General features: G+C 35.6%; 1 protein-coding gene across 13 annotated transcripts in view; it reads right to left on the reverse strand.

The window, feature by feature from the left end:
- The window catches only part of BIRC6 (baculoviral IAP repeat containing 6), a 222596-nt gene that overhangs the window by 143707 nt on the left and 51214 nt on the right, over positions 1 to 27675 (reverse strand). For 7 of the 13 annotated variants that reach the window (XR_008418046.1, XM_053891020.1, XM_053891019.1 and 4 more), the window contains exons 10-23: positions 22947 to 24341; positions 18096 to 18245; positions 15973 to 16198; positions 15021 to 15181; positions 13795 to 13926; positions 13170 to 13301; positions 10756 to 10934; positions 9628 to 9761; positions 8690 to 8851; positions 8461 to 8592; positions 7250 to 7347; positions 5701 to 5848; positions 4760 to 4893; positions 1381 to 1527 (exon numbers count right to left, since the gene is read on the reverse strand). Coding sequence is in view for 12 of the 13 variants with exons in the window: in XM_053891020.1 (XP_053746995.1) it covers positions 1381 to 1527; positions 4760 to 4893; positions 5701 to 5848; positions 7250 to 7347; positions 8461 to 8592; positions 8690 to 8851; positions 9628 to 9761; positions 10756 to 10934; positions 13170 to 13301; positions 13795 to 13926; positions 15021 to 15181; positions 15973 to 16198; positions 18096 to 18245; positions 22947 to 24341 (3330 nt within the window). In the remaining variant the exon portion in view is untranslated. The remainder of the gene's footprint in view (positions 1 to 1380; positions 1528 to 4759; positions 4894 to 5700; positions 5849 to 7249; positions 7348 to 8460; positions 8593 to 8689; positions 8852 to 9627; positions 9762 to 10755; positions 10935 to 13169; positions 13302 to 13794; positions 13927 to 15020; positions 15182 to 15972; positions 16199 to 18095; positions 18246 to 22946; positions 24342 to 27675) is intronic. The other 6 variants (XM_053891014.1, XM_053891013.1, XM_053891017.1 and 3 more) reach the window with 4 other exon arrangements.

The raw sequence follows: 27675 nt of genomic DNA on the forward strand, positions 1-27675 counted from the left end.
ATTACAAAATTTTATACCTTCTGAAAGCATTACTTACTCCAACACATGCATTTTAGATCCTTAATTTCATGACAGTTCCAAAAGAGTGTGATTTATAACAAAAGAGTTCTCTGAAAGTGCAATTTCTTGTCACAGCATTTTTCTATTCCAATGTAAATGTATGTCTCTACAAAATGACTATAACAATCCAAGAAAGCTAACACAAATAAAATTGATCCTTCTAGCATCCCATGTAAGATTTTAATTAAAAACTCTGAGGTAAATTATGTAAGCAAAGGATTTCACTTAGTAATTACTTCCACAATCGGAAGACATAAAATGATTCTGAATAAAAAGGTACTCAAAGAATTGATAATTTATGTACATATATATACATACACACATAAACATTTATTTTTGAGAGAGAGAGAGAGAGAGCTGGAGAGAGGGGCAGAGGGAGAAAGAGAGAGAACCCCAGGCAGGCTCCATGCTCAGTGCAGAGTGCGATGCAGGGCTCAAGCCCACAATCCCAGGATCATGAACCAAGCCCAAGTCAGAAACTCAACTGACTAAGCCACCCAGGTGCCCTGATAAATTTCTTCTAAAAACCCTTCTTAAAAGGTTTGGTGACTTCTCAAACTGTTTTTCCTTTCTGTTAATCTATTGAAGAAAACAAAAAGAAAACCACAAACACAAAACCACCAACAGAATTCATTCAAGACAATATTCAAGCTCTTCTGTAACTGTAATATAAAGATAAAACCCTAATATTTTTAATTATAAAAACTTCACTTATTTGTGCCAACACAGAATTGTAAATAAACACTTATCTTACTTACAATGAGAAAAAAAGCACAGAAAAGAAGGTTTGTAAAAAAAAAAAAACCAGAGTTCCCACTGATTATTCATTACAAACATCAATAATACCACATATTCAACACACTAAAATATTGGTTCATATGTCTGAAGGTGCTTTAAACTAGCTGGAAAAACAGTATTCCTTCTTCACTCTTCTCAACCTTCTCAACGATATTACCAAACATACTGTGAACTTTAAATGCAAGAAATAGCATTACAATGCCAAAACTGCACATAACACTGGTCAATAGTTGAGGAGTATTGAGGCTGGGTAAAGGAAATGTAGTCCCTTTTAATTTTCCCTTTAATTTTGTTATGTTTGATATGTTCTAGAAGGTAGGAAAAAAAGTGCTATGAATTGACTTAGAAAAGAACACAAAAATACTTAAGAATTTTCCCTCCTATTAATAAGTTTCTATTAACATGACACCAAAGGAACTTATAAATAACATAAACTGATATTTAATTACTTACAGATCACTTGGTATTTATGCAGCATAAAATGCATAATAAAAAGAGTGTATAATAAGAGAAGGTATATACCAGTAAACGTACTTGCATCATCCCTTTCTATTCTGGTGCCATCACTAGTTGACACACAAGTAAAGTGCAGGGGCTCAACTTCTAGAAGTCCAGTGAGAGATGTGAAACTACCTTCGGCAGCTGTGCAACTACTGACCTTTCCATTTCCTATTGCAGAAAAGAGACAAGTTTTATGATATGTAAATAAATTTTGAAAAGGCAACAGTCCTATGGAAAATTACACCTGCTACTACAATTTTAATTAGACAAGATGTATTAACACACAATCCTCATACAGGGCCTTTCAATTAATATGAAACAGCAACAAGTGATCAAGATTTTAAATGAATAAAATATAATAAAACAGCTACTAATATTAGCTATTACACAATCTGTTGAGTATGCATAAAATCAGAATACATTCTGTGATGTCAACTGTATAAATATGACACTAAATAAAAACTAAAGAAACATTCTAAAATATTATCCAAATTTATCTATAAATAAATCTTTATGTTTCATACATATTATCAATTTTCTAGAATGAGGACTACTACTTTATAACCATAGAAACACCCCTGAACAATGTTGAGGGTGAACAATGTTGGGGGTGCCAACCCAGCACAGAGTCAGAAATCCACATGTAACTTCTGACTCCTGCAAAACTTGACGACTTAGAGCCTACTGTTGACCAGAAGCCTTATAGGTAATATAAAGAGATGATTAACATATACTTTTCATGTCTTATATAATATATACTGTATTCTTACACCAAAGTGCACTAGAGAAAACAAAGTGTTAATGAGAAAATCAGAAGTGAAAATACATTTACAGTATTATACAGTACTATATTTATCGAAAACAGTTCTGCATTAAGTGGACCCACACACTTCAAACTCATGTTGCTGAAGGGTTAACTGTAGTTTAAGTTAGCACATGTAGTTGAAAAATTAAATTAAATTAAATTAATTCACATGATCACAACTACATACAGTAAAACCACAGCAAGGCCAGACGGAAGAACACAAAAGAATTAACAGTGTATGTGTTATGGAGGAAAAGGGTTATTTTTGGTATTGTCCAAATTTTCTGGAATTAGTACTGCTTTAAACAGAATTCCTGAACAGATAAAATTAAACAGAAACCAAAGATGCAAAGAACGGGGAGATACAAAAGCTAATAACATCTGAAGGATTAAATGTAAGACTAAATTGTCATGACCATGTTCTCTAACATTTCACTGGTGCACACCACAGGACTTGACATGTATTTAAAAAAAAAAAAAAAGTATTTATTGAGCGCTTACTTAATACAAGACATAGGAAATGCATTAAAAAAAAGACAGGCCTCAGTCTCATGAAACACATATTTGATGTTAATAGGTTAGCAGGCATTAAACAACTAATCATACAATTAAAAAAAAAGTGCTTACCCCACAACCCAGCATTTGCACTAGTAGGTATTTACCCAAAGAATACAAAAATACTAATTCAGAGAGATACATGCAGCACCCCGATGTTTACAACAGATGATCTACAAGAGCCAAATGTCCATCGACTGATGAATGGAAGAAGATGTGGGGTGTGTACATACATACGTACACACACACATACACACACAGGAATATTACTCAGCCATAAAAAAGAATGAGATCTTGCTATCTGCAACAACATGAATGGAGCTAGAAAGTATTATGTTAAGCGAAGTAAGTTACAGAAAGACAAATACCATATGACTTCCACTCATATGTAGAATTTAAGAAAGAAACAAAGGAAACGATCATAGGGAATAAAATAGAGAGGCAAACCAAGAAACAGACTTTGAACTACAAAGAACAAACTGACAGTTGCCAGACGGGAGGTGCATGGGAGATGGTTAGACAAGAGCAATGCAGAAAGACCAGTTAGAACACTATTATTGTAGTCTATATTCAAGATGACTGGCTTTCCTGTAATCATGCGATCACCGGGGGGGGGGGGGGGGGGGGGGGGGTGTAAGAGAACAGATTTGAAATATATGATGGTGTAAAAAGAGACAGCCTCACTGTTGACAGCCTCACTGTGGAGGCTGAGAAAGAGATATCAAGGATGACATTCAGATTTCTGATTTGTGCCAGTGATGCCATTAACTGAGAAAACAAATACTGCACATGGACCAATACCGAGGAATAAAATAACGAGACAATGATATGGAGACTTACGTCATGATTTCTAAGTCCCTTCTTCTGGGTCTTCTTTACGGAATGTGCTACTCTAGCAAATTTGTTCCCTGGCCTGACCTGAGCTTTACGGTCTTCTCCTTACACTCTCTCCTTTCTGAATCTGGTATACAGAAAGACACCTATACATCTAGTTCTAGCCTTTCCTCTGAATTCCACTCATAAACTAATGTGTCACTTGGACAGAGATAGAGCAGCATAAAATAGAGCCTAAGTCATCAAACAGAGGAAGACACATACATCCACAGCAACATAAGCCATTAAAAAGCAAGTAACAGACCAGTAAGTGAGTATGATCTCTTTCATTAAAAATGTTCATGAACACGTGTAGCAAACAAGTCTACACAGCTAAACATTCTGTTAACAAAGGTAATCTAAGACGGTGGAAAGGTTGGAATTTAGGCACTTCACATATTATTTACATTTCTGTATTTGATTTTTCTCATTTGCTTTTGCTCGCAATTCATCTTTTAAAGTAAAAGAAACTGAAATTAACCCCAAAATTTACTTCTATTTAATGTGGTAATTATCTTAATATATTTACCAAAAATTCTAACATTGTGGTTTATTAGCAACACTTGTAGCAAGTTCAAATGGAAGAAAACAAAAAATAAAATAGTCATTGCTTATTTAACAAAACTAGATAAACACCAAACTATAGCACTTGGAAAGGTTATACAGTGTTATACACTCAATCCTAAAAGCATTCTTTCAGAAATGTAAACAAGAATACATGTAACACTGTACAAAGTTTATCTGAGTATGCCAGTAGATACAGAAAATTATTTTTCTTTCTGCATCTTTACTTATTATAATAAATATACATTAATTTTTATTTTTGATATATGAAACTATTCTTTAATTTTGGGGACATCAAAGGCATACCAAATAAAACTGAAAGGCTACAAAAAATAATCAAATTTTAAATAGTCTCTTATGAGCATTAAAGTCATACTGACATGCAAGGAAACACAAAAAAACAAACAAAACAACCCTTGAAAAAATAACTTCAGTAATTTTTCTGAGGGGGGAATTAAGAAACAAAGGCAGTTTCATGATTCACAGATGTTAAGTTCTGAAGAATTTTAGTTTTTAAAAACAGAATGTCATAACTACAATTTATTAAGTCAATGATAGCTTAAATAGAAGAAATAAAATACAGAAATTCCTTTATGTTACTACCTGAAAGGACATCTGATAAATCAATTTCATCTGACTGGACACCAATGCTGCTGTTGTACACATTTTTACAAGAAGAGCCGCTCATTTCCAAATCAAAGAGGACTGGATCAAATGGTGAGCTATATAATCCATATCTGAAAAATAAAATAATGTCCTAACAATTTTCCTGTTGGCCATCTAATTAACAAATTACCTATTTACTTCCATTTGAAAGCAGTTTGACACAGGGCAAAAGGAAACACTAACCAGATTTAACCCACTAAATTCAGTGAATCTCAGTTATGTTCCCTGGAAACCTATACTCCAGAAGATATGGTGCCAGAGACTCAACAAATGTGATTCCAATAAACTGGTAGCTAATGAACCAAGATTGAATCTTCATCTGCAGACTGAGGCAAGGAAGACATATCAGGCACCCTTCCCTCAATTCCATCATTAGTTACACTGACTCAGCAGAAAGTACAAAGGCTTTGAGTAAAATCTGATCAAAATCAAGATTTCTCCTCTAAAAAGATTAAAAAATCATCATGTTGAATAAAAATACTTCAAATATTGTTTCATTATGTTGGAAGTTTTCAGAAAAATCAACCAGCAGATGAAGAATAATAGTTAAGGCCTGTAAGCGCTTTATATAACTTCAACCACAAAGTTTGAACAGTAGAGAAATTATCTTATGCTTCTTCAATTAGCAAGAAATACCATTTTTAAGTATTTTAATACAATTGGTCCTCTGAATACTCATCTTCAGGACTTTCAAAATTGTTAAAAGGAATTATTTCAGAGAAAATAGAGGAAAAGAAAACCTTAGACTAATATGTAGAAAAAGGAAAAGCATGAATTAAATCAATTTTTGCAGGCAAATATATATTTTAGCAATTCTGTGCAAAGCTGGTATCATATCCTGAAAGATCCATTATCAGTCACTACGTATATTAAAATACCTTGTCTGAAGTAAAGCTTCCATTGGCGTTAGCCTGTCCTGTAACTGTTTGGACACAGCAGTAAGCAAAGATGCACAAGCTGTACTGCACCCAGCCAAATCTTCATCTTTAACATAATTCAGTAAGACAAAATACCAATAGACAGAACCTGAAAACAATAAAAGCAAATCAATGTTTCTTTTCCTCATTTTTCTCTAACAAAGAGAACATCATATTACATATTTATCAGTAAGTCCCCTTACGAAACAACTTACAAAGAAGGACCACCTCTTTGGAAGACTCTAAGAGGACAGTGACAGGGAATCTCCCATTTTTTAAGAAGTTTATCAAGTCAACCTAGTCATTCAGGTTTTCACTAACTTGAGATGACTCTAAGGGACATTTTAGAATAGCTGGAAAAGTACAGAAAAGTCTTGAAAACGATCCTCCCTGAAATACTGTTTGGTTTATACTAAAATTTTCAAAAACAGTGGATGGCAATGAGCTCCTAGCAAGTAAATATAGTTATGCTATACCGCCAGTTAGACACAGACCAACACAGCTCAAAAGATGATCATCATGGTGTATTCTAAGGCTCTTCTGTAAAATTTGAGATATCTAAGTACACTCCAGAATTTAAGCATCCTATCTTGAAGACCATCCTCAAAAAAACAACTTTAAACTGCAAAGACTATTAAAGTGAGCAACCAAGTCCAAAACATCTTACTCTATATAACATAAAGTTAACCGTTTTACCCAAAATATGTTCAAGAAAAATATAGATTCTTTATCCAAATTAATGATAATATAACCACTTATCAACTAACTTTGAGCACTATTTTTCTATAATACCACAAAGATCAAATCCTTGTGAAATATATTTATCTCATTGAGACAACTTGTTGAATAAATTGATTATTAAACAAAAGACTGTAAAAAATGTCTACAAAAAGATAATGTTAGGTTTAGAAGGGCAAATTAGTAGCTCTTCATAGCAACTAAAATGGCACAAAATATTGAAAATACTTGTAAAATTTTTATTGCTTTATGTATGTGCTATTTTAGGGGGACTGCTTTATAAAGTGCTACTTGATAACTACATTCATTCTTTTCTTTTTCCACATTCATTCTTGAATGGCATGTTTATAGTCTTCAGGTGCTTTAAAAACCTACTGGCCCCTTTTCTAGTTTGCCAAAGTCCCAGCAATCACACACAATACACGCACGGACCATTTTCCTTAGGTCATCTCTCTGGCACCTACTGGCATTTTAGCAAATTTGGGAAGATGTGATCTATAGTCTGTGAACAACCAAACAACTCAACAATTTGAACGAGGTATAGAAAACGTATGAATTGAGATGACTTGCTATTTACTTAACTCTCCCACTTTTTCCAACCAGTATTACTGAACAGAGTATCTGCCCACCTTCTCACAATCTGCCAACCCTTAGAGAAGCTAGAGAAAAAAGAGGGGTAACTGAGGGGAAAATGTTGACTACATAATCTCAAATATATTGTGAGATATTTCCTATGACTACTGTTATTTGTGAGAAAACTAATTTCACATACCACCAGTTGCTGCTGCAGGTAAAAATGACATATTCTCAAGTAAGGCCTTCAACAGAACAGATCCAAATCCTGGTTGACACGGGTCACATTTGCCATTACTGAAAAAATTTAGAAGAAAAAAACTTAAATGTATCACCCAATGTCTAAATTCAATCCTAAACATGCTGTAGTACCTAAAACTAAATTTTAAAATGTATTCATACAGATTACAAGAAAAATCTGCCTTAAAGCCCCATATACACGCAGAAAGAACACAAGGACTGATTATACTGAAGGTCTTTGTCACGGTTTTCCTTTGCATTAAACCATTCTCTTCACCAAAAAGGATTAACAAGCAGGCATAGGCATTACTGACTATCAGTTTTTAAACATTTCCTAGATGGTTTAAGTCTCAGGGTCTAGAAGAAAGGTCTACACAACGTTACAAATAAACCTGGTAAGAATGTCACGTAACAGGGAATAATGCCTCAGGTGAAGAATCAAACGACAATCAGGGAAGATAAAAAGTGGGGGAAGGGTTCCCCTTACAAAACTTCCCAAAACACTACCAATAGGTAAAGAAGCCTGGTAGACTTCTTTTATTAAAAGACTTATGCAAGTCGACATTTTCCCCCTAAAAACCTAAAACTCTTTCTTAGAATCTCAATAATCCTCAGGGCACCTGAGTGGTTCAGTCGGTTTAGCATCCAACTCTTGATTTCACCTCATATCATGATATCAGAGTTTGTTCCTGAGTTCAAGTGCCACATTGGGCCCCACGTTGACCTTGGAATTCTCTCCCCTCCCCTGCCCCTCCCATCCCCTTCCCCTGTTCGTGTTTCTTCTCTCTCTCAAAATAAGTAAATAAACTTAAAAAAAAAACAAACAAACAACAACAACAAAAAAAAAACCAGAATCTCAGGCGCCCAGGTAGCTCAGTTGGTTAAGCATCTGACTTTGCCTCAGGTCACGATCTTCTGGTTCACGAGTTTGAGCCTCACATAAGGCCATCTGGCACGCTCTCACTCTCAAAAATAAATAAATATTTAAAAAAAAAAAAAAAAAAAAAAGACTGAGTAACCCTCATCAACTTTCGAGATTTTTTTAACTTATGAAAATTCTTCTGTTATACATTCATTCACCAAGTATCAAATTACACTACAGACACAGCATCACCTATCAAACTATAGCTGCACCTACAAAGTGTACTTTCAACTTAAAAAACCACTAACCTAATGCACAAGGCTAGAAATCGGGCACACTTATGGGCTATGCTGCGTCCCGCCTCAAAGAAGCATACACGCACAATGTCTGGAAGACATTTTCGTGTTTTTGAAAGCAGGCTCTCATTTCCTTCTTTGGAGCTGCAAAACAATAGCAGATGTTTAGACTCATCTTGAACTTCTACTCATAATTTCCAAATAGCTATCATCAGTTGTTAGTAAAATCTTAATTATTAACCTTCCAGGTCCATTCGAATGTACTCCAGCTAACCAACAAAGGGTATCCAACACAAGGCTCTGGGCATGTTCTGTGATTTGGCCATCATCTGCTTTTCTACAAAGAGTGTTAAGAAGCTTCTCATGAAATTCTGAAAACTGTAACATAGCACATCGTTGCACTCTAAAAAACAGAAGATATAGACACATTAACAACCAAAATAGAACAGTTATGACTAAACCTACCACAACCTGGTTGGTTATTTGAAATCATGAATATCACAATTTAAAATATGTTTTTGAAAATTAAATATTAACAATGGAATGTTGACCTATTAATTTAAGGTTATGGTATTAAAAGGTCAAAACAGCATATAAGCAATACTTGGTTTATAGAAAGTTTTAAAAGAAATGAAGTTTACAATAATGTACTATATTCTGACAAAGAGTGAATAAAACTTCAAATTATATTTATGTCTTTCCTCGTTCTACAAATATTATATTCCTGGTATATACCAAGCACTGTACAGATACCTGGGATAAACCAATGAAGTAGAAAGATAATTCATACCCTCATTGAGATTACAAATACTTAAGTGAAATGGAGACCAAACAAAAATTTTCAAGTAAAACATTTAAAAATTTTATGTGTGGGGTGCTTGGGTGGTTCAGTTTGTTAAGCGTCCAACTTTGGCTCAGGTCATGAACTCGAGGTTACTGAGTTCAAGCCCCATGTCGGGCTCTGTGCTAACAGCTCAGAGCCTGGAGCCTGCTTCAGGTTCTGTGACTCCCTGTCTCTGTGCCCCCGCCCTGCCTGTCCCCCGCTCACACTTTGTCTCTCACATAAATAAACATAAAATTTTTTTTTTTCAATTTTACATGTGTGTGTTAACGTTTATTAGAATTCATCCTTTGTACATTTATTACCAAGAGAATAGCAGAAGAAGGAAATGAGGTTACCTTTCCTTAGAAATTGAAGTTTTCTTAAATCTTCGAATGGTGACTGAGACCTCTTGCAGTAAGTCACAGCCCCGGAGGTTCTCAGATTTGCGGGCGCTACTTGAATTTTCATTCTTAACGTTAGATGATTTTTCCTAAACATACAAAAACAAATAACTCAATGAACAAACAAATGAAACTAAAAAAGCATTTACCATTTAAATAAAGTTTTTTTTAAAAAGGAAAATAACTGTATTATGACTATCAAAACAAACACCAAATTAAAATGAAAGCTTTTACCCTCATATTCAGTAAATGACTAATTTCCCCCAGTATTTATAATGGGGAAAAAACAAAGTGGCTGTTTTAAAGGCAATAACCCAATGATTATAGATTAGAAAGCCAAAGTCCTGAGTCCAAGTCCCAGCCACAGCACTTAGAAGCGATATGAAATACGACAGCTCCCCATCTCCAAGGTTCACTCACTTTCAATATGAAAAATGGAGATAATAATAGCACCTGCTCTGCCTACCTCAGAGTTATTTTGAGGATTAAATCAGATAAAGTACACAGAAGTCCTTGAAAAATTGGAAGACCTATACAAATATAAGATGATTGGTGTTACTGATATTGCTATTGTTGCTTATGAATAATGATGATAGAGAAACAAAAATCTCCAGAGTTCAGGAAAATCCAAGATTAGACAATTATGAAGAGACTGCATGGTACACAGCTAGTTGTAGAAAATCAACCTTGAAATTAGGATTTATCTCTAACATTACTCCCCAACTTCTCTTCCTGCATCCTCCCAAATGTTTACCCAAAAAAAAGTGGTGAGTTACCAGTAAAGGACATAGAAACAAACTCTAAAACCTAAATAAAGAGGTATTATGGTCTAAAACAATTATAAAGGGAAATATCTGCTAACAATTACTCTGCTGAGCATACTTTATAAACGCTTGCTTACAGTTAATTCAAAATAGATTCTTCTTAATTGTATTTTTAAAGTCAGTCACTGCAAGGAAAAATTATAAACAAAGTATCTATTGAAAAATCAATAAAGGGTCATACTACTTCAAGAGTGTGTCAGATCTTGTCCGCCATGTCTATAATAGCACTGCTGTAGTTCAAAACGGCACAGCTTCATACCTTGCCTGCTGCAACTTTTGCCAAGAGTGAAGCAAGTGAATAACCCTTGTTACTCTGGTGTTTTAAGGATGGAAGTCTTACTACCGGGCGTATACCACCATTACAGATCTCATCGGTTCCTCTTTCATTTACTGCCTTGACGTGGATTAAAAAGGAACGGTATTTTCCTCCTGCCATACCTAGAGGAGCCAACACAGAATGGGAAAAATAACCAAATCACCAAAAGAACGACTTGTTTTTCACCTTAACAGAGCAAGTTATGTAATTAATTCCACAAATTTTCAAATTATTGAGTCTAATCACTGAATAACCTTCATATGTTGGTAGCAAAATAACAAAAAGCACAGGGGCTATACCAACAACAGAAGACAGAAAATTCTGACTAAATGTTACAAACATTTTGCATATCTTTCCCTGGTGAAATGATACATTTTAATAACATTTTGTCAACTATGGGAAAAACACAAAGATAAAACTACCTTTCAGTGAGCACCACTGATCGATAATGAAGGTATCATTCTGTGAATGCATCCGGTCCTCTTACAGACACACGCACACAGACATGCGCACATATACACGAGCACAAAAAGCACAGGCTTTGGCGTCACGACCTGGGTCTGAATAATGGCTCAGTTATTTATTAGGCATGTGCCCGATAATCTCCTGTGGTCCAGTTCCTTCAAATGTAAAATGGGAATAAGGGTACCTACCTCAAAAGTACCTAACACACAATTGTGCATGGCACAAACAGAGCACTCAATAAATACTGGTCGTTACTATCACCAGTACATTTTGCTTCCTTTTAACTAAACTGAGATCATACCACACAATGCATATGTAAAATATACTGCAAAAATAACCTCAAATTAATACACTCACCAGTAAACCATCAGCCTATTGTTATCTCACAGGTATTAAATCCTTCTGTAATTACAAAAGCTACTTTTGTTGTTTTCCACTGATCCACCTGCCTACTGTGCTAACATTACACGGTTATAATCTTCTTATTGTTGTGTTATTACTCTTTGTTTTAGTATCTGACAAGACCCTCCCTCTCTGTTTTCTTTTTCCAAACCTCTTTGACCCAGATCTTCCTTTTACTCTAAAAATTTAGCAATCATTTTCTCCAGTACCAAAGATTTCTAGAGAATTCGGTAAGGAAAAAAAATCATCTTCAGTAAATTCTAGGAAAGTTAACACTTTTAGTCTTTTGAAATACATGTCATATAATTCCACCCTCCATTTTGTCAAAGCCAACATCTTTATATTCATATACAAATTTACGTTTCACAGTCTCATTCAACAAAAGTTAAGTTATACTCTCAGCAATACGAGAGATCTTATTAGCCTTGCTCACTGCTGTATCGCAGCACGTAGCATAATACACCACAGGAGGTCATAAACTTAATGAATGAATGAGCTGTAGTCAAGAGAGCACATTAAAACTCGTATGCAGGGGCGCCTGGGTGGCTCAGTCGGTTGAGCGCCAACTTCGGCTCAGGTCACGATCTCGCGGTCCGTGAGTTCGAGCCCCGCATCGGGCCCCTGTGCTGACAGCTCAGAGCCCGGAGCCTGTTTCAATTCTGTGTCTCCCTCTCTCTGGCCCTCCCCCATTCATGTTCTGTCTCTCTCTGTCTCAAAAATAAATAAACGTTAAAAAAAAAAATTAAAAAAAAAAAAACTCGTATGCAACACATACTATGCATCTAACGGTAAATGTGTAAATGTGGACAGCTATTATGAAGGGAATGTACACAAATGAAAATCGTTGTTATTTAGGTGGTGAGGTACTTTCTGGCTTGAGGAAGGATCACCACATCCCATCCCACATCCAAATTTACTTTAATAATCAAGGTAGGTACTTTGTTGTTGGCTTTTTTAATTTACTGGGATATGAAGGCTGATATATAAACATCCTACTACTGTAATATCTATCATCTACATAAGAGCCAATTACTTTTAAATACACATTAATTAAAATGTGTATATGTGAGAAACTCATTACATCTGATGTTATCAAAACTCTTCTATAAAAACCCTCAAGAGGAAATATTACAATAAAAATAAATAAATAAAATACAACAAATCAAGACAGAGAACTCTAAGTTGACAGGAAAGGCAACCATGCCAGAACATGTCACCTGGTTACTCAAAAAAGCTCTGCTATACCACACTAAGTCTGCAAATATTCATTTTTTTATGCTTTCTCAAAAAGTACTGAAACCTCCAAAACACAGAAAGTAGTATCAGAGTCACTTCTGAGAAGAAGGGACCACAGTTATCAGAAAACTGGTGCAACTATTAATGCAAATCCCAAACAAAAAAGTATCTTAGTTTTGTGAGACCAATTTAAAAAAATCTATTTCACATTTGTGGCATTATCTATCCTGCATTTGTAAAATATGTTACTTCACCTTTAACAAGTTTGGGGCTTGTTAATGTCAACATCCCAGCATGCCCTGAGAGATCAAGGCCACTAGCAAGCCATACTGGTCCACACAGAATGTCTTCTTTGTGATCTTCTAAAAATGGACACAATCTAAGACCTAAAAAGAAAAAAAACATCATTTTCTTTTAAATTAGCTTATAATTTAAAAATAAGTAATAAGCAAATATCTATCCCATTTATGATACCACCACACAATATACCATAATTCGAATGTGTTCAAGTAAGAATTCACTATCATGCTAAGGAAATATAGTCAAAGATCTGATATATTTTCACATATCTGACATATGTTGCTTTCCATTCCCATATTATTTACATTCACCTTGATTTTCCAAAAATATTATAAAACCATGACATGATTTTAAATCTTGGGATATTAAAAAACAAGAATGCAAGTATTAGCGCAGCTGTGTTCACAAAGATGAGCTGAAAGTTAAAGCATATTGCCAAAGCAGAATTACAGGTTATTTTTAATTGTATTTTTAAAACCATGTTTTTGCAAGCCATAAGGAAATCTTTGCCCAACATGATGCATTTTGGATCACTATTCCTTTTACTGTCATGGACAACAGCTCTGTAATTTCACTCACACTGTGATTCCTCTACATCCATGTGCTGCATTTCTTCATTCAAATCAACCAGGGACGGTTTCCCATTTTGTTCCACTTCAATGTTAAGAGCTGGAGACAAAGGAAAGGTGATCTGCCTATCTACTGCTGTTTCTAGAGGATAAAAATATTAGTAAACTTAATTTTGCTTAATATCAATAATTTATGTGCCTGAAATTCTAAAACCTTGTTATATTGGGAACTACTGTGATTTTTATCACAGATGCTACAAAATGGTTGTCAGAAGAAGAAAAAAATTAGGTCCCATTGTTTCATACACTATTCTCTCTTTTAATGGAATTCAATATTCGCCTGAGAAATAATTTGCTGGCAGCTAAACTAAAAGTTCATACCCTAGACTGCAGAGTACAAACACCTGCAAAGTTTTCAAAACACCAGTGCCTAAATCCTAGACCCAATTAAAATAGAATCTGTCATGATTCAAAAAATGCACCACACACACACACACACACACATACATACACACACACACACACACACACACACACACACACACGTACATATGTATTTTTGAAAATAAGGAATTTTTCGTGTTTCATTGTTTCTACCCCTTGGTGTAAAGCAGCCATGTGATATGGTAATATGAAATTATCTCCAGCCTTTTAAATTAACCGATTAAGCAGTAAACACCAGACAGTAACGTCTAGTTCCCAACATGTTACATGTGTACAATCTATTCAACGAACTCAAAATACCAAAGTCTGAACTTGTAAAAAAAAAAAAAACAAAACAAAACAAATAAAGTTGGGTGTATTTCTGGCATTATGTGAAAGGCTGAGTTTCACCAATAGTCTTAAGAGTATATGACTTCATTAACAAAGTTCTTTTCCCAATAGGGTCTCCACATAGGAAGAAAAACATGTAAGTCTAGTAGTGATGAAAGTGAAACTAATTTAGAAAGGAACTAACTGAATTTCCCAAATAGCATAATTACATTATTCCAGTTTATGCACTTCCATACAATACTGAACTACCAAAAACCTCTAAAATGTTCTAGAAGTAACTTTTTCTAAAATAAAACGACCAAGAGCAGAGCAGAAAACAAATATGGGGGTAGGGGAGAGAGCAGAGAGGAGGCAGGGGAGGGATATGAAACCTAGACAGTCAAGTTGAAAATCAGTTTGTTTGTTTTTTTTTAAAGAAATCAACTGCAAAATCTTCAAATATAAATTCTGATTCATTCTTACCATTGACTTTCCCTAAGCCCGGAGCTTTATTTTTCAGCAGTGTCACTTGTATCTGCGGAATATTGGTGATGTTTGAGTTCAAAACAAATTTGAAGTCCACATGTCCAACCATACAGGCTTTAGGTAGAACCAATTCAAACACATGTTCATCCCAGCTATTGCTGTCAAATAAGGGGGAAAATGCTAAATACAGCAAAAATCTTTCGCTGACCAAAACCACATTGTCATTAACACTTTTCATATTCTTGGATTTGCAGCCTCCAACAAAACTCAGTGCCTCTCAATGGGATCAAGAGAGAAGACAAGCAGCTCCCAAAAGAGAGGTTAATCTTAGCGCAATAACTGATCTTACCTTAGAAAGTGACACCTACCCTGTGAACTGAACATTACAATAAACCCTGTTTCTTACACTATGGAGCATTATGCATCAGAATTGTCTGCAGATTCCTGGGCCCCACCCGAAATCTATAAGTGGAGTCCCAGGAATCTGCATTTTAAAACAAGAACTTCTTGGGGCGCGTGGGTGGCTCAGTCAGTTAAGTGTCTGACTCTTGCCCTTGACTTAGGTCATGATCTCACGGTCTGTGGGATCGAGCCCCGCACCACGCTCTGCGCTGACAGCTTACTGTCTTTCTATCCCCACTAGGATAGAAATTCCAGCGACAACCATATTACTAGTGTCTACAGGAGTGACTGCACAAAGCAACCATTTATCTATCTATTAAATCAACTTGTGAACTGAGTGACCAAACTAATTGCAATGGTGGATTACTCTCACTATTTTATCCTACAACTAAAAATATAGAAATTTCCAAAATTAAGGTGACAAATCAAAAGAAAAAAGTTATTAATAGAAAAAGTTAAGAAAAACAATATATCTAAGAATTTTATGTTGCCTCTAACAAATATATAATGTAGACTTAAAATTTAATACCCTGAAACAATGTTTTACCTGTCAGTCTGTAGTTTCCAAGTTCTAGTATGCTGAGCAGCATCTCCGTGGTGTTGCTGATGTAAATGTTGAGGATGCCTCCTTTGCTGCTGTTCTTGCTGAACTTCTACCCAGCATGGAGGAACAGTGGCTGAAAACCGTGGGGTCAAAGTCTCAAAGCGGGTTAGCTCCACTAGAGATGTCAGGATGTCAAGGGTGAATGGCTGGTCCACCAACAAATCAACTCCTTAACAACAGTAAATATTGAATTTGAAATAGGTTTTTAAAACAAAGTAGTTTTAATCTGTGTTTTCTGTCTAATCAATTACAACAACTGCAAAATATCCTTAAAGGTGTTATGTATACATATATATACGTATATATATACACACATGTATATGTATATATGTGTGTGTGTGTATATATATATATGTATGTGTGTGTGTGTGTGTGTGTATATATATATATATTTTTTTTTTTTTTTAATTTTTCAGAAAGACAGAGACAGGTCAAATAGAGGAACGGCAGAGAGAGAGAGAGGAAGAGAGAAAATCCCAAGCAGGGTCTGCGCTGCCAGCAAAGAGCCAGACGTGGGGCTCAAACTCACGAAACTGTGAGATCAGGATTTGAGGCAAAACCAAGAGTTGAACACTTAACCAAATGAGCCACCCAGGTGCCTCTCTTGAGAGTTATTAATGAGAGCTAAGAGATCTACAGGCAAATGAAGAAACTAGCACTGACTACATAATGGCCACAATGAAAATCCACTTGAATATTTTAGATTACAGACAGGGTACCTCTTACTGGACAAACCCAAACTCAACCTGTTAGAAGAGCCTTGACTGGGGTGCCTGGGCGGCTCAGTCGGTTGAGCATCCAACTCTTGATATCAGCTCAAGTCATGACCCCAGCGTTGTGGGATCGAGCCATGAGTTGGGCTCTGTGCTGAGCATAGAGTCTGCTTAAGATATTCTCTCTCTCTCTCTCTCTCTCTCTCTCTCTCTCTCTCGCTTCCCCCTTCTAGCCTTCTCCGCTGCTTGTGTGTTCTCTCAAAAATAAAAAAAATAAAAATAAAAATAAAGAGAAAACACAGTCCTGACTGAGCTCTAACCAGCCCTAAGTTAATAAGGGCAACAAAAGTAGTGCTGAAAGGCAAGCCAAATCTGTATCAAACCAATAAATAACTTTTAGACTTTGTTATTTACAAAACAAAATGCTAAGCATCAGTAAGTACATAACATCTGCCCTTTTTTACTTCATAAAAAAGTAATTTTAAAAAGGCAAAGCTATACTGATGGCAAATAAATACTTACACGCTAAAAGCTTAGGGAATAAAATGTGTTAAGAGCTAAGGGTAAAACATTAACAGCACTAACAGCATTAACTGTGGAAGCACAAAGAAGAGTTTAGGGTAACATGTAAACAGCATGAAATGGAATCATATACTTAAGAAATCATGAAAAATTTATTGTAACTAAACACAGAGAAGAAAATTATAGAGTTACTTCAACGAAGTCCACAAAGCAAATTAGAATTTCAACAGGAGTAACATGTTAGCATTACTTTCTCTGAAAAAGCAGCTCTGGAGGGCAGTATAGAAAGAACATAGATAGGAGAAGACGTACGAACAACAAACAAAAACAAACCTGTGTAATGATGCACAATGGGGCAACAAAAATCTGAATATCGTGCCCCAGGGAGAGAGTATTTTTTTAGCTTTTCAATTCCAGTAGTGATATTAGTAATATTAGCCACTCCATTGATTTTATACTCACTTAATGAACTCCTCTATTTCATGCTATTTCCCTCCCTAACTATACCAAAAGCTCCTTAATGGCCAAAATTGTGCTTTTGCCTCTTAGGTGACATGGCCAATATTGGCCAACCTACCACAGGTGAAAAAGCATTTTTTATTTTAATGTTTACAACAATTTCTAACTACAGAAAAAAACAGTGATATATAATAAACAAAATCAAGCCTAGTAAAAGAATGGCAACCAGGAAATGAATTCCCTCAACTAAGTAACCAACAGTTGACTGTAAAAACTGAAAGAATGTTTAAGATTATTTAAGTAAGAATCAGAAACCTTTGAACATCACAAGAATTTCTGTTTTAAGAGTCATTTAAAAACTCAGTATCATACCTGAAATGCCAGGACTTGAAGGATTTGATAAAGGTTTGGAACCTTCTGAAGATGGTTCTATTCCTTTAGAAAGAGCTCCATCCACTAGTATATCAGCTTCATCAATATCGTCACAAGCTCCTCCAATTTGGAGAAAATGAAGCTCACCGCCTACAGTGTAGTAAAATTTTATCAACAAAGGCACACAGAGTATGGGTAAACATAGAAGTGCACACTACATCGGTAAGAAACTTAATTTAGTATCATTCAACAGGCAGATAAAGGGGGCTGCCAAAGTGACATATATCCCAGAATTTAGAAATTAAGTTGACAAGGCACTTCAAAATGAAAATTTAATAAAGAAAATGGCAAACACATAAACATATATGAAAACAGTTATTTACCTAGTACTAACTACATGTAAAACACTACCTTAAATGCTTAAAAATTTATTTAATCTTCACAAAAACCCTTGAGATAAGGACTATTACTGTGACCACTTTACAGATAAGGAAACTGATGCATCAGCTCTGTATCTCAGAAGTAATGAAAATAGAGTCTTAATTTTTTGAAGTATTCATAATGAAATGAAATTCAGTTTCTATTTTTTATATCTCTCACATAAAAAAACTGAAAGCAAACTTAGCAAATATTTAAGACAAAAATCAATGGATAAAAGTATATTCTAACAAAAGTATTTAGAGATTCACTTCCACCATGACAGAACAGAATAAGGAAGATGATAAATCCACTTCCTGAAAACCAACTTACAAAGCTAGACAGAACTGTCCTTCAACCAGGGTGGGTGGGGCAAGCCATGAAAACCAGAAGGACTGCTACTGCAGAGAGGACAGCTGTCAGTTTAAAGGGCTCAGTGGCAACAAAAATGAGGTATATCAGCTCTGCTACCTGAAGTCAAGACCCTGTCTGGAGCAAGCAAAGCACTTAATAGAAAGTTGTAAGAAGTGAAAAGAAACATAGGGGGCTTGGTAAACTCTCCACATACTACACAAGGATCAGAGGTTGTACACATGTGTAGCAAAACCAGACCTGGCCCAAGCTATTCATATATTCTCAGTCAACTAAGTCCCATGCATATGCAGAAAAGATGTGAGAGGGCATAACATAAAATAAAAACAAAGAAAACAAAAGCCAAGGCACACCTGGATACAGACTTACTGGTGAGGTTACTTAAGCACAATCACTTATCAAAATCTTTGGCTGACCACTAAGCCACGTGGACACAGAGGCAACAAACGAATACCAGGGGGGTAAAATGACGAGAGACATGACTGCAAGACTGAAAAGAAACGAATTACAGAAATATAGTCCTGGTGGGTTAGCAAACAAACAAAGCAACAACAACCTCCAAAGTGGGGGGAATCAGAATCCAGAATTCTACAATGTTATTTAAAACGTTCAGTATTAAATTAAGAACTGTAAGACATGTGAAAAAAGAGTGACCCATGCCTAAGGAAAACAAAATCACTGAGAAATATCTCTGAGTTCCCAAGATTTAGATTTGACAGACAAGGACTTCAAAGAAGCCACTGTGAATATTTTTACAGAATAACAGGAAATCAGGTATGGAGAATTACAGGAACAAATGGTGGAAATGACTCAACAAGTGAAGAATCTCAACAACAAAAAATTATTTTAAAGAACAAAAGGGAAATTCTGGAGTTGAAACATAAAATTCCTAAAATGAAAAGTTCACCAGAGAGACTCAAAGCAGATTTGAGAGGGCAGAAGGAATCATAAAATAAAAACTGAGTATAACTAATTAGCCAATCTGAATAAAAGAAAAAGATTTTTTTTTTTTTTAAGTGAAAATCATCTCAGATACATAGGACAGATCAAGTATAAGAGGGTACATGTAATGGGAATTCCAGAAAAAAGAGAAGAGAACAAGGCAAGGGGGAAACTGATGAAATACTGGGAAAAAACTCCCAAATTTGAAGAAAAACATTACACTGCAAATCCAACCAATTCAATGAACTTCAAGTCGGAGAAATACAAAGAGAGTCACAGATACCTATGTTATAGTCAAACTGCTCCAAGTTACTCAGTGAGAAAATCTTAAATGCAACAAGTTAAATATGACTCATCAGGTGGAATAACTACGATGCAAAATGAAACAAGTGCAGAAATAGTCAACCAATAACTGTACATTCAGTACTACCCTCAACGATGAAAGAAAACAATACCAAATTTACACACACACACACACAGGTACCAGAAATGATAAGGTGGTAAACATAATGTATATTTTTTCTCATTTCTTTGAAAACTTTTTCCAAAGACAAAGATGGTAGAAAACAACTTTTTGGTTGGGTTTATAACTTATCTAAATGTAAAATATATAAAACCATAGTGGCACAAGGGGACAAGAAAAAAAAGATCAAAGTATATTTTACTAGAATTAAGTAATTAGCATTATTTTAAAGTAGACTGTGACAAATTAAATCACTAAGAACAGAACTCCAAAAAAAGTATTTAAAAAACAATATATAAACAAAGGCAGCAGTAACGTCACACCAAACAGCTGAGTGGGAAGTTCTAGGTAGGGAGCTCTAGAGGTCAGCTACTGAACTAGAAAGAGTGACTGAGAAATCAACTATTTCCGAACTCTGGAACCCAACCAGAAACAGCAATCAGAGGATGCTTCATAAAAGGAAAGGCTGCTGATCTTCCCTGAAAGTAGAACCCACTGCCACCCCCCATTCCTCAGCCCTGTGCCAGCCATGGGGAAAGTGGCCCACACTTCTGGAGTGCCTGGCTGGTGGCAGGGTGGACAGTAGTGACCTTATTTCCTTGTTTCACATACAGGTATATGTATGTGTATGTATATTCTATTTGTGAACTTTAATCAAACACAGCCGCATCAAATCTACCTTTAAGTACATTATTACTATTTGAAATTAACTTACAACATTAGTTATAGATTTTAATCAAAAGGTTCAATAATTCTCCACGAGACAACGAGTTTTATGTTATCTGAATATACTCTTAGGACAATGTCATGTCCATCTGATTCAGTCTGCAAACCTTTTTAAAAATTTTACAACTGCTTTATGGACTGTCCTATACATTTTAACACATCAACTTTTCTTTCCTCTTTTTTGTTACTAATGTTTTCAAATGCATCTTCATCAGTTAATCCTTGAAGAACTAGGGGATAATTTTCAAAGTGATTAATTTCGCAGGCTTTTTCTTGTCCTTCGATTCATCTGGATAAGTTCTCTATCACACGAGATCAATTCCTAGAACTTTTCATTATCCAAACTCCAAGAACACATTAACCTGTTTAAACACTACTTCTCCTCTGACTCACCAAAAGCGTATCTCATCAAATAATTAAAATCATTAAACCCTGACTGCATTTCTGGAAAATATTAGTATCTTACACAGATGTGCCCTGGGGCAGGGTCACTCAGGTTTCAAATCCACTCTGGATGGCCTATGGCAAAGTAAAATTGTTTTCATTTTTAAAATCTTTCACATTCAAAGATTCCAAAAGCCTCAATGTACAAGACTTTGGCTTTTGTTACGTTCTGGCAGTATAATGTAGTTTAAGCACCCGGACAACAGATACCCCAGGTATGAATGCTGACTCTGTCATTTATTAGCTCTGTGACTTAGGCAAGTTACTTAACCTCTCTTTCCTTCAGTTTCCTTATCTGTAAAATGGAGACAGTAATTGTATATACCTCATAAAGTTGGCACGATGACTAAATAAATTAACAGAAGTTCTCACAACAGTGAACAGGCACATACGTAATCAATGAATTCAAGTTATCCTTCATACCACATAGTATTTTAATGATTTTTCTAAACTTTATTAACTCTAATTCAAAGTTTTATTGAAGTTATTCTGCATTGCTCATTTTTTAAATTAATCTATTTGGATTTTGATGTTTTGTCAAGATTTTTCTTCCCCTTATTTCACTAGATGTATTCCAAACAAGGCAATCTGAATGAACCACTATATTCACCACTACCCTTCTTGGCCAAACTCTTGGAATCTTTATGAAAGTGAGGAAAAACTCAGGTTACTTCCTCCCAAGAACCACAAGTGAGATGGATAACTTCCTCACACCCAGTTCCTCTCTGAAGCACCGGTTACAGTTACCTGGGTTTCGAACATCTCCTGGCCCTAAACTCCTACTACACTATCAATAAGACTATTCATTGTGCCTGATATGATCAGCAATCCTTTTCAAAAACGGCTATATCTTTCCAACTTAAAATATATAAAATAAGAAAGGAGAAGGGAAAATGCACACTGTTTGTTACTCTGTATGGGGCCTCAGATGTTGCAAAACTGATTTAATTATCAGCCAAAGGTTGGGAGTAAATCAGACAAGGAAAGTTTATTTGGCAAAACTAGTAATTTGTTAAATATTTTTATTTCAGGAGGAAATAATGACCAGTATATGCTCTATGCCAAAACCTTTACATACATTATCTCATTTAATTCTAAGAAGCCTAAAAACAGGCTTTCTGATCCTCATTTATAAATACACAAAGGTTTACTGAGTTCAAAGTAACTTGCCCAAGGCCACAAATTTGAGCAGATGCAGAGTCAGGACTCACAGAAACAACAGCAGGTTATTTTCTTGAGGTTAAAGCAGAGAAGATACTTTCTGAGAGACTTATTAACTTATTTACAATTAGAATCCTTACCTAGGGCAGTAGAAAAAAGTTTTAAAATGTTAAAACAGTAGAAAGATTTACCACTTCATTCTAAAAAAAACATATTTCAGTGCATCTATATGGATCTAAAATTCATACTAGGTATGCACATAAGTGAATGCCACATACACAGATTTTATAAAATTGTAGAAGGACCAAACAAACCCATCTGCTTACCTTTGGTGCATGCACACAGCCTGTCTGTACCCGAGCAGTAAATGACAGAAACAAATGTGTCCTGTTCTTCAGTGCCCTCCTTTTTGGGAGGTTCCACTTTGGCCAAAATTTCAAAATTTGAAAGATCTAATATTTTTACATATCCTCCCTGAGTGGTTATTACCAGGTGTCCAAGAGTAGAAATATCAGCCTTTTTTTCTCTTTCAATGCCATTCTTTGAGGTTAACTGCATTTCCTCAACAGGCTCCTCACAGTCATCTTCTCGATTATCCAATATATCTGGTGGAAGCAAAATGAGCGAGGTAATTGTGTCCTGGGGGTCTTTGATATGTTGGATTTTTATTGGCTCCTCTTCTAAAGTCACTATCCGAGTGGCATAATTCATTTTATAAAGTATTAAATATCCACCACTAACGTTCCTCTGCTCAGGCTGAATTATCAAAGGAGTCTGTACATCTGCTGGTGATTCATGTTGGATTACACTAATATTTGCACCATTCACTACAGCAAGATTTGATTCCAGCTCGCCTTTCCGTCTATTACATAGTGCAGAGTTTAATTTATTTAAATTATTCAAGGCCTCTACTTGATTTATTGCACTCAAGGATTCAACAGGGCATGTCCGTAGTCCTACCAACAAATGAATTCCATCAGCACAAGGAGTTATGGAGTCTATACAAAGATTCTCCTCCTCTGCAAACTTTGGCAGCCTCAAGCACTGAACCAAAGTCCCAGGCTTGGGAAACACAGAGTTCCACTTCTCAGAATCTGGAGAGGTAAGGTTGGCTGCTGCATCTGCAAATTGCTGAATATAAGTCACAGGAGGATCCTGCAACAACAACTGCTCCTGACTATCCAGCTCCATTTCAATAATCTGTGGAACTGTAAAACCATCATCGTGCAAACTTTTACTCATTATATTGTTCATCTGTGAAAATATTTTTCCTGCTTTCTCATCAGATTCCTTGATACTATAAAGAAGCAAAATGGGTAAAGTCCTCCTTACCAGAGGAGAATTTAATTCTGAATTAGTACAGGACTCATTGTCAGTTGACCCTTGTTCTGATATACTTTCACCCTGAGTTCTGCTTAAACCATCCAGTGACCTGTGAGAATTACTACTAATGGGTGAGGTAGCAGGAGATTTATATGTTAATAAACCTCCAGCTAATAAACAAGGAAAGGGAATGTTGTGTTGTTCCTGGTGCTTTTCCTTTGTCTTTTCACTCTTAGAGTTTGTTAAGCAAGGATTTGCCCCAAGTTCTTCAAGATCCTTAACAGTATCTTCAAGCACATTTGCAACAATCTCCCACTGGAGTTTTTCAGGCTGCTGGAGAATGCTGAGTGCTGTTATATCAAGGCTCACTTCCATGGCTTCCTTCTGTGATGTGTGCCCTTTGAAAAGGAACAATATTCATTAGAATTGGCCTTGAGAATGCAAATCAAAATCTTTAGTAGGGGCACCTGGGTGGTTCAGCTGGTTAAGCGTTTGACATCAGCTCAGGACATGATCTCGTGGTTCATGGGTTTGAGCCCCACATTGGGCTCTCTGCTGTCAGCACAGACCCTGGTTCTGATCCACTGTCTCCCTCTCTCTGTCCCTCCCCTGCCTCAAACTCGCTTTCTCTCTCAAACATAAATAAATATTAAAAAAAAAAGAAAAAATCTTTAGTATATGGGGCACCTAGGTGACTTAGTTGGTTAAGTGTTCAACTCTTGGTTTCAGCTCAGATCATGATCTCACGGTTCGTGAGTCACATACAGCCCCATGTGGGGTTAAGCACAGACAGTGCTGAGCCTGCTTGGGATTCTCTTCCTCCCTCTCTCTGTGCCCCTCCCCTGCTCACTCACTCTCTCTCTCTCAAAATAAATAAACTTAAAAAAAATCTTTACTGTAATGCTTACATTAATTTTCTTTTTTTACACATCTAATCGGTGCATTATAATTACATAAGTGGAAGAATTTTAAGTATTTAAAGGGAAGTTAACCAAATCTGATATAAATTTACTGAGAAAAACCACTGAGGCCATTTAAGAGAGTCAAAATCATTTTCAAGTCAGAATATATTCTCCTGACAATGTAAGCAAACCTTCCTCCCTTTTTAATTTAGGAGAATGGTTAAAGAATGGAGACATTATTGGCATCAAAATAATACGAGTTCTGCCCTTCAATTCTAAACCAAAAAACACTGCATACCATTATAACTGTCACTTAATTACTTTATAGAATATCCACGAAGTGTTATTATAGGGTCAGTTCCTTCTCTTTTACCATTTAAAAGGAGCCATAGCATCCTCTACTCTCTCCCACCCTACCATGCTAATTATCAGTTGATTATCATAGTACACAATGTAACTCTAAGTTCAGCTTAGAAAAAAATTATAACTACGAAGGAAAAGTTCCAAAAATATGTCATTTTAAAGAGAAGCATAAATGTCTTCTGTGTTATCTGCTAATTTATACTATGTTTAGAGTCAACTACATTACCCCTTAATGAATGACCTTTTGTGTACTGTGTGCTCTTCAAGCTGCCCCCTTATAAAGAGCACAAAAGTCATTTCTCAGTCTCAACACTCCAAACATGCCATGTCTCTCTACACACAACCCTGTAAGAGAGGTCACTCAACCCCTAAACCAGATATAATCTCTTGATACTGAACTGAAAGTCTGAACCAATCTGCTCTTTTTCTCACCTGCAAAAAATACTATCAGTCAGGCGACAACATTATTAGCAACAATAACAGCTAAGTATTTATGACAAAGAAAAAAAACAGTGGAACTGGCTTTATAAATTTAGATAAGAATACAAAAGAGTAAAGGAAATAAATATAAAATAAGCAAGGAAACTTGCATGAAACTTTGAAAGCTGCCCAAGTAAAAGAACATGCAAGTGAGATTCATGGAACATCACACACTTAACACTGAAAGTTCTGTTCACACCATCTCTGTTACTAAATCATCTACTACTTCTTCAAAATGCTCAGTGACAGCTTTATCTATTATTTCCCATTTTCTGAGGATAATCTTCTCACTTCAAATAATGTCACTATTATGACCTAAAAATGAAACCATTTCTAGTTAAACAGAAGAAAATTTTGATTATACACTCAGCAATTTAATTGTCCTAATGGAACTGTTCATTTATTTAACCACTCATTTGGCTACAGTCATATGCACTCTGTCCATATTGCCATGTATTAAGTCTAATTTAGATGTGAATTTAGATTTGAAATTAAAAGTTGACAGTAAGATTCTGATAACATGTAGTATGCTATAACCAATCTTGAGGATGCTCAACTATTAACTGAACTAAACTGAAACTTTTTAAATTATTTATTTTAAGTTATGGTCAGAAATCTATTTTAGTCTGTCTATCTACAGAGACATAAAAACAAAATAACCATAATTTACATACATTAACACACATTTAAGAAATAGAAGGTGGGAGGCACCTGGGTGGCTCAGTCAGTTAAGTGTCCGATTTCAGCTCAGGTCATGATCTCACGGTTCCTGAGTTCCAGCCCCGCGTCAGGTTCTGTGCTGACGGCTCAGAGCCTGGAGCTTGCTTTGCATTCTGTGTCTCCCTCTTTCTCTGCCCCTCCCTCACCCATGCTCGCTCGCTCGCTCTCTCTCAAAAATAAAAACACTAAAAAAAATAGAAGGTGGGACTATTAATAAAGAAAGGCAATACAAGAAGTGGCATTATTACTCTGCTTCTTCCCAGCTACTTAAGCATTCTATTTCAGAAGACTGACAAAGCACAGTAACAACTGTTAGTACAGTAAGAAAATCTGTTATCTCATCTCATAAATTCTCAAACCTACTGGACTACCAAACAAGTGTTTATACTATACACCTAAAAACAGACTACAATACAATACTGTCCTGATAATCATTTTGGGAAACCAACAGTTCTATATGCCAAACCTCCTGAGGGTAGCAATGAGGTTTTACCTAAGTATTTTTCTAAAACTATCAAATTTCAGTTTGAACTCCTCTTCAATCTCCTGTCACACACTCTTCCCACTCTTTACAAGAAGCAATATATCCTTACTACTATTACCTATATCCTCGGTAATACTGCCCAAAGGCCAAACTTTTCTCTCTGACATCATCTAGATAACTTCAAAAGTCATAACCTTCAAACGAAAACAGGTAAAAGTCTCTTAGTCTCCAATCACATTTTTGAAATTAAGAAATGCATTCCACAATTCTTCAGACCACATCATTCACTTTGATGGGAATCATCTAAAGTTGGTAAATGTTAAGTTTTGAAATAGCATCTATGAGTTATTTTAGATACCTCAGGAAAAGAACACATCTTCTGTTCATATCACAAGCTTCCATAAACTCACCAATAATCTTTCAATATAATAAAATTAACTTAGAAGATACAGTAATCCCCCTTCATAGGCGGGGGATATGTTCCAAGATCCCCAGTGCACACCTGAAACTGCGGATAGTATCGAACCCTATATATATTACATTTTATTCATATACATACATATGATAAAGTGTAATTTACAAAAGAGGCACACTAAGAGATTAACAGCAACAGCTAATAATAAAATAGAACAATTATAATAATATCCTGTAATAAAAGTTATGTCAATGTGGTCCCCCTCAAAATATCTTACTATACTGTACTCACTCTTCTTGTGATGATGTGAGATAAAATGCCTACATGAGGAGATGATAAAATGCCTATGGGAGGAGATGAAGTGAGGT

This window comes from Panthera pardus, unplaced genomic scaffold, assembly GCF_024362965.1.
Source record: "Panthera pardus isolate Hobbes unplaced genomic scaffold, ASM2436296v1 HiC_scaffold_26, whole genome shotgun sequence".
Classification (NCBI taxonomy): domain Eukaryota; kingdom Metazoa; phylum Chordata; class Mammalia; order Carnivora; family Felidae; genus Panthera; species Panthera pardus.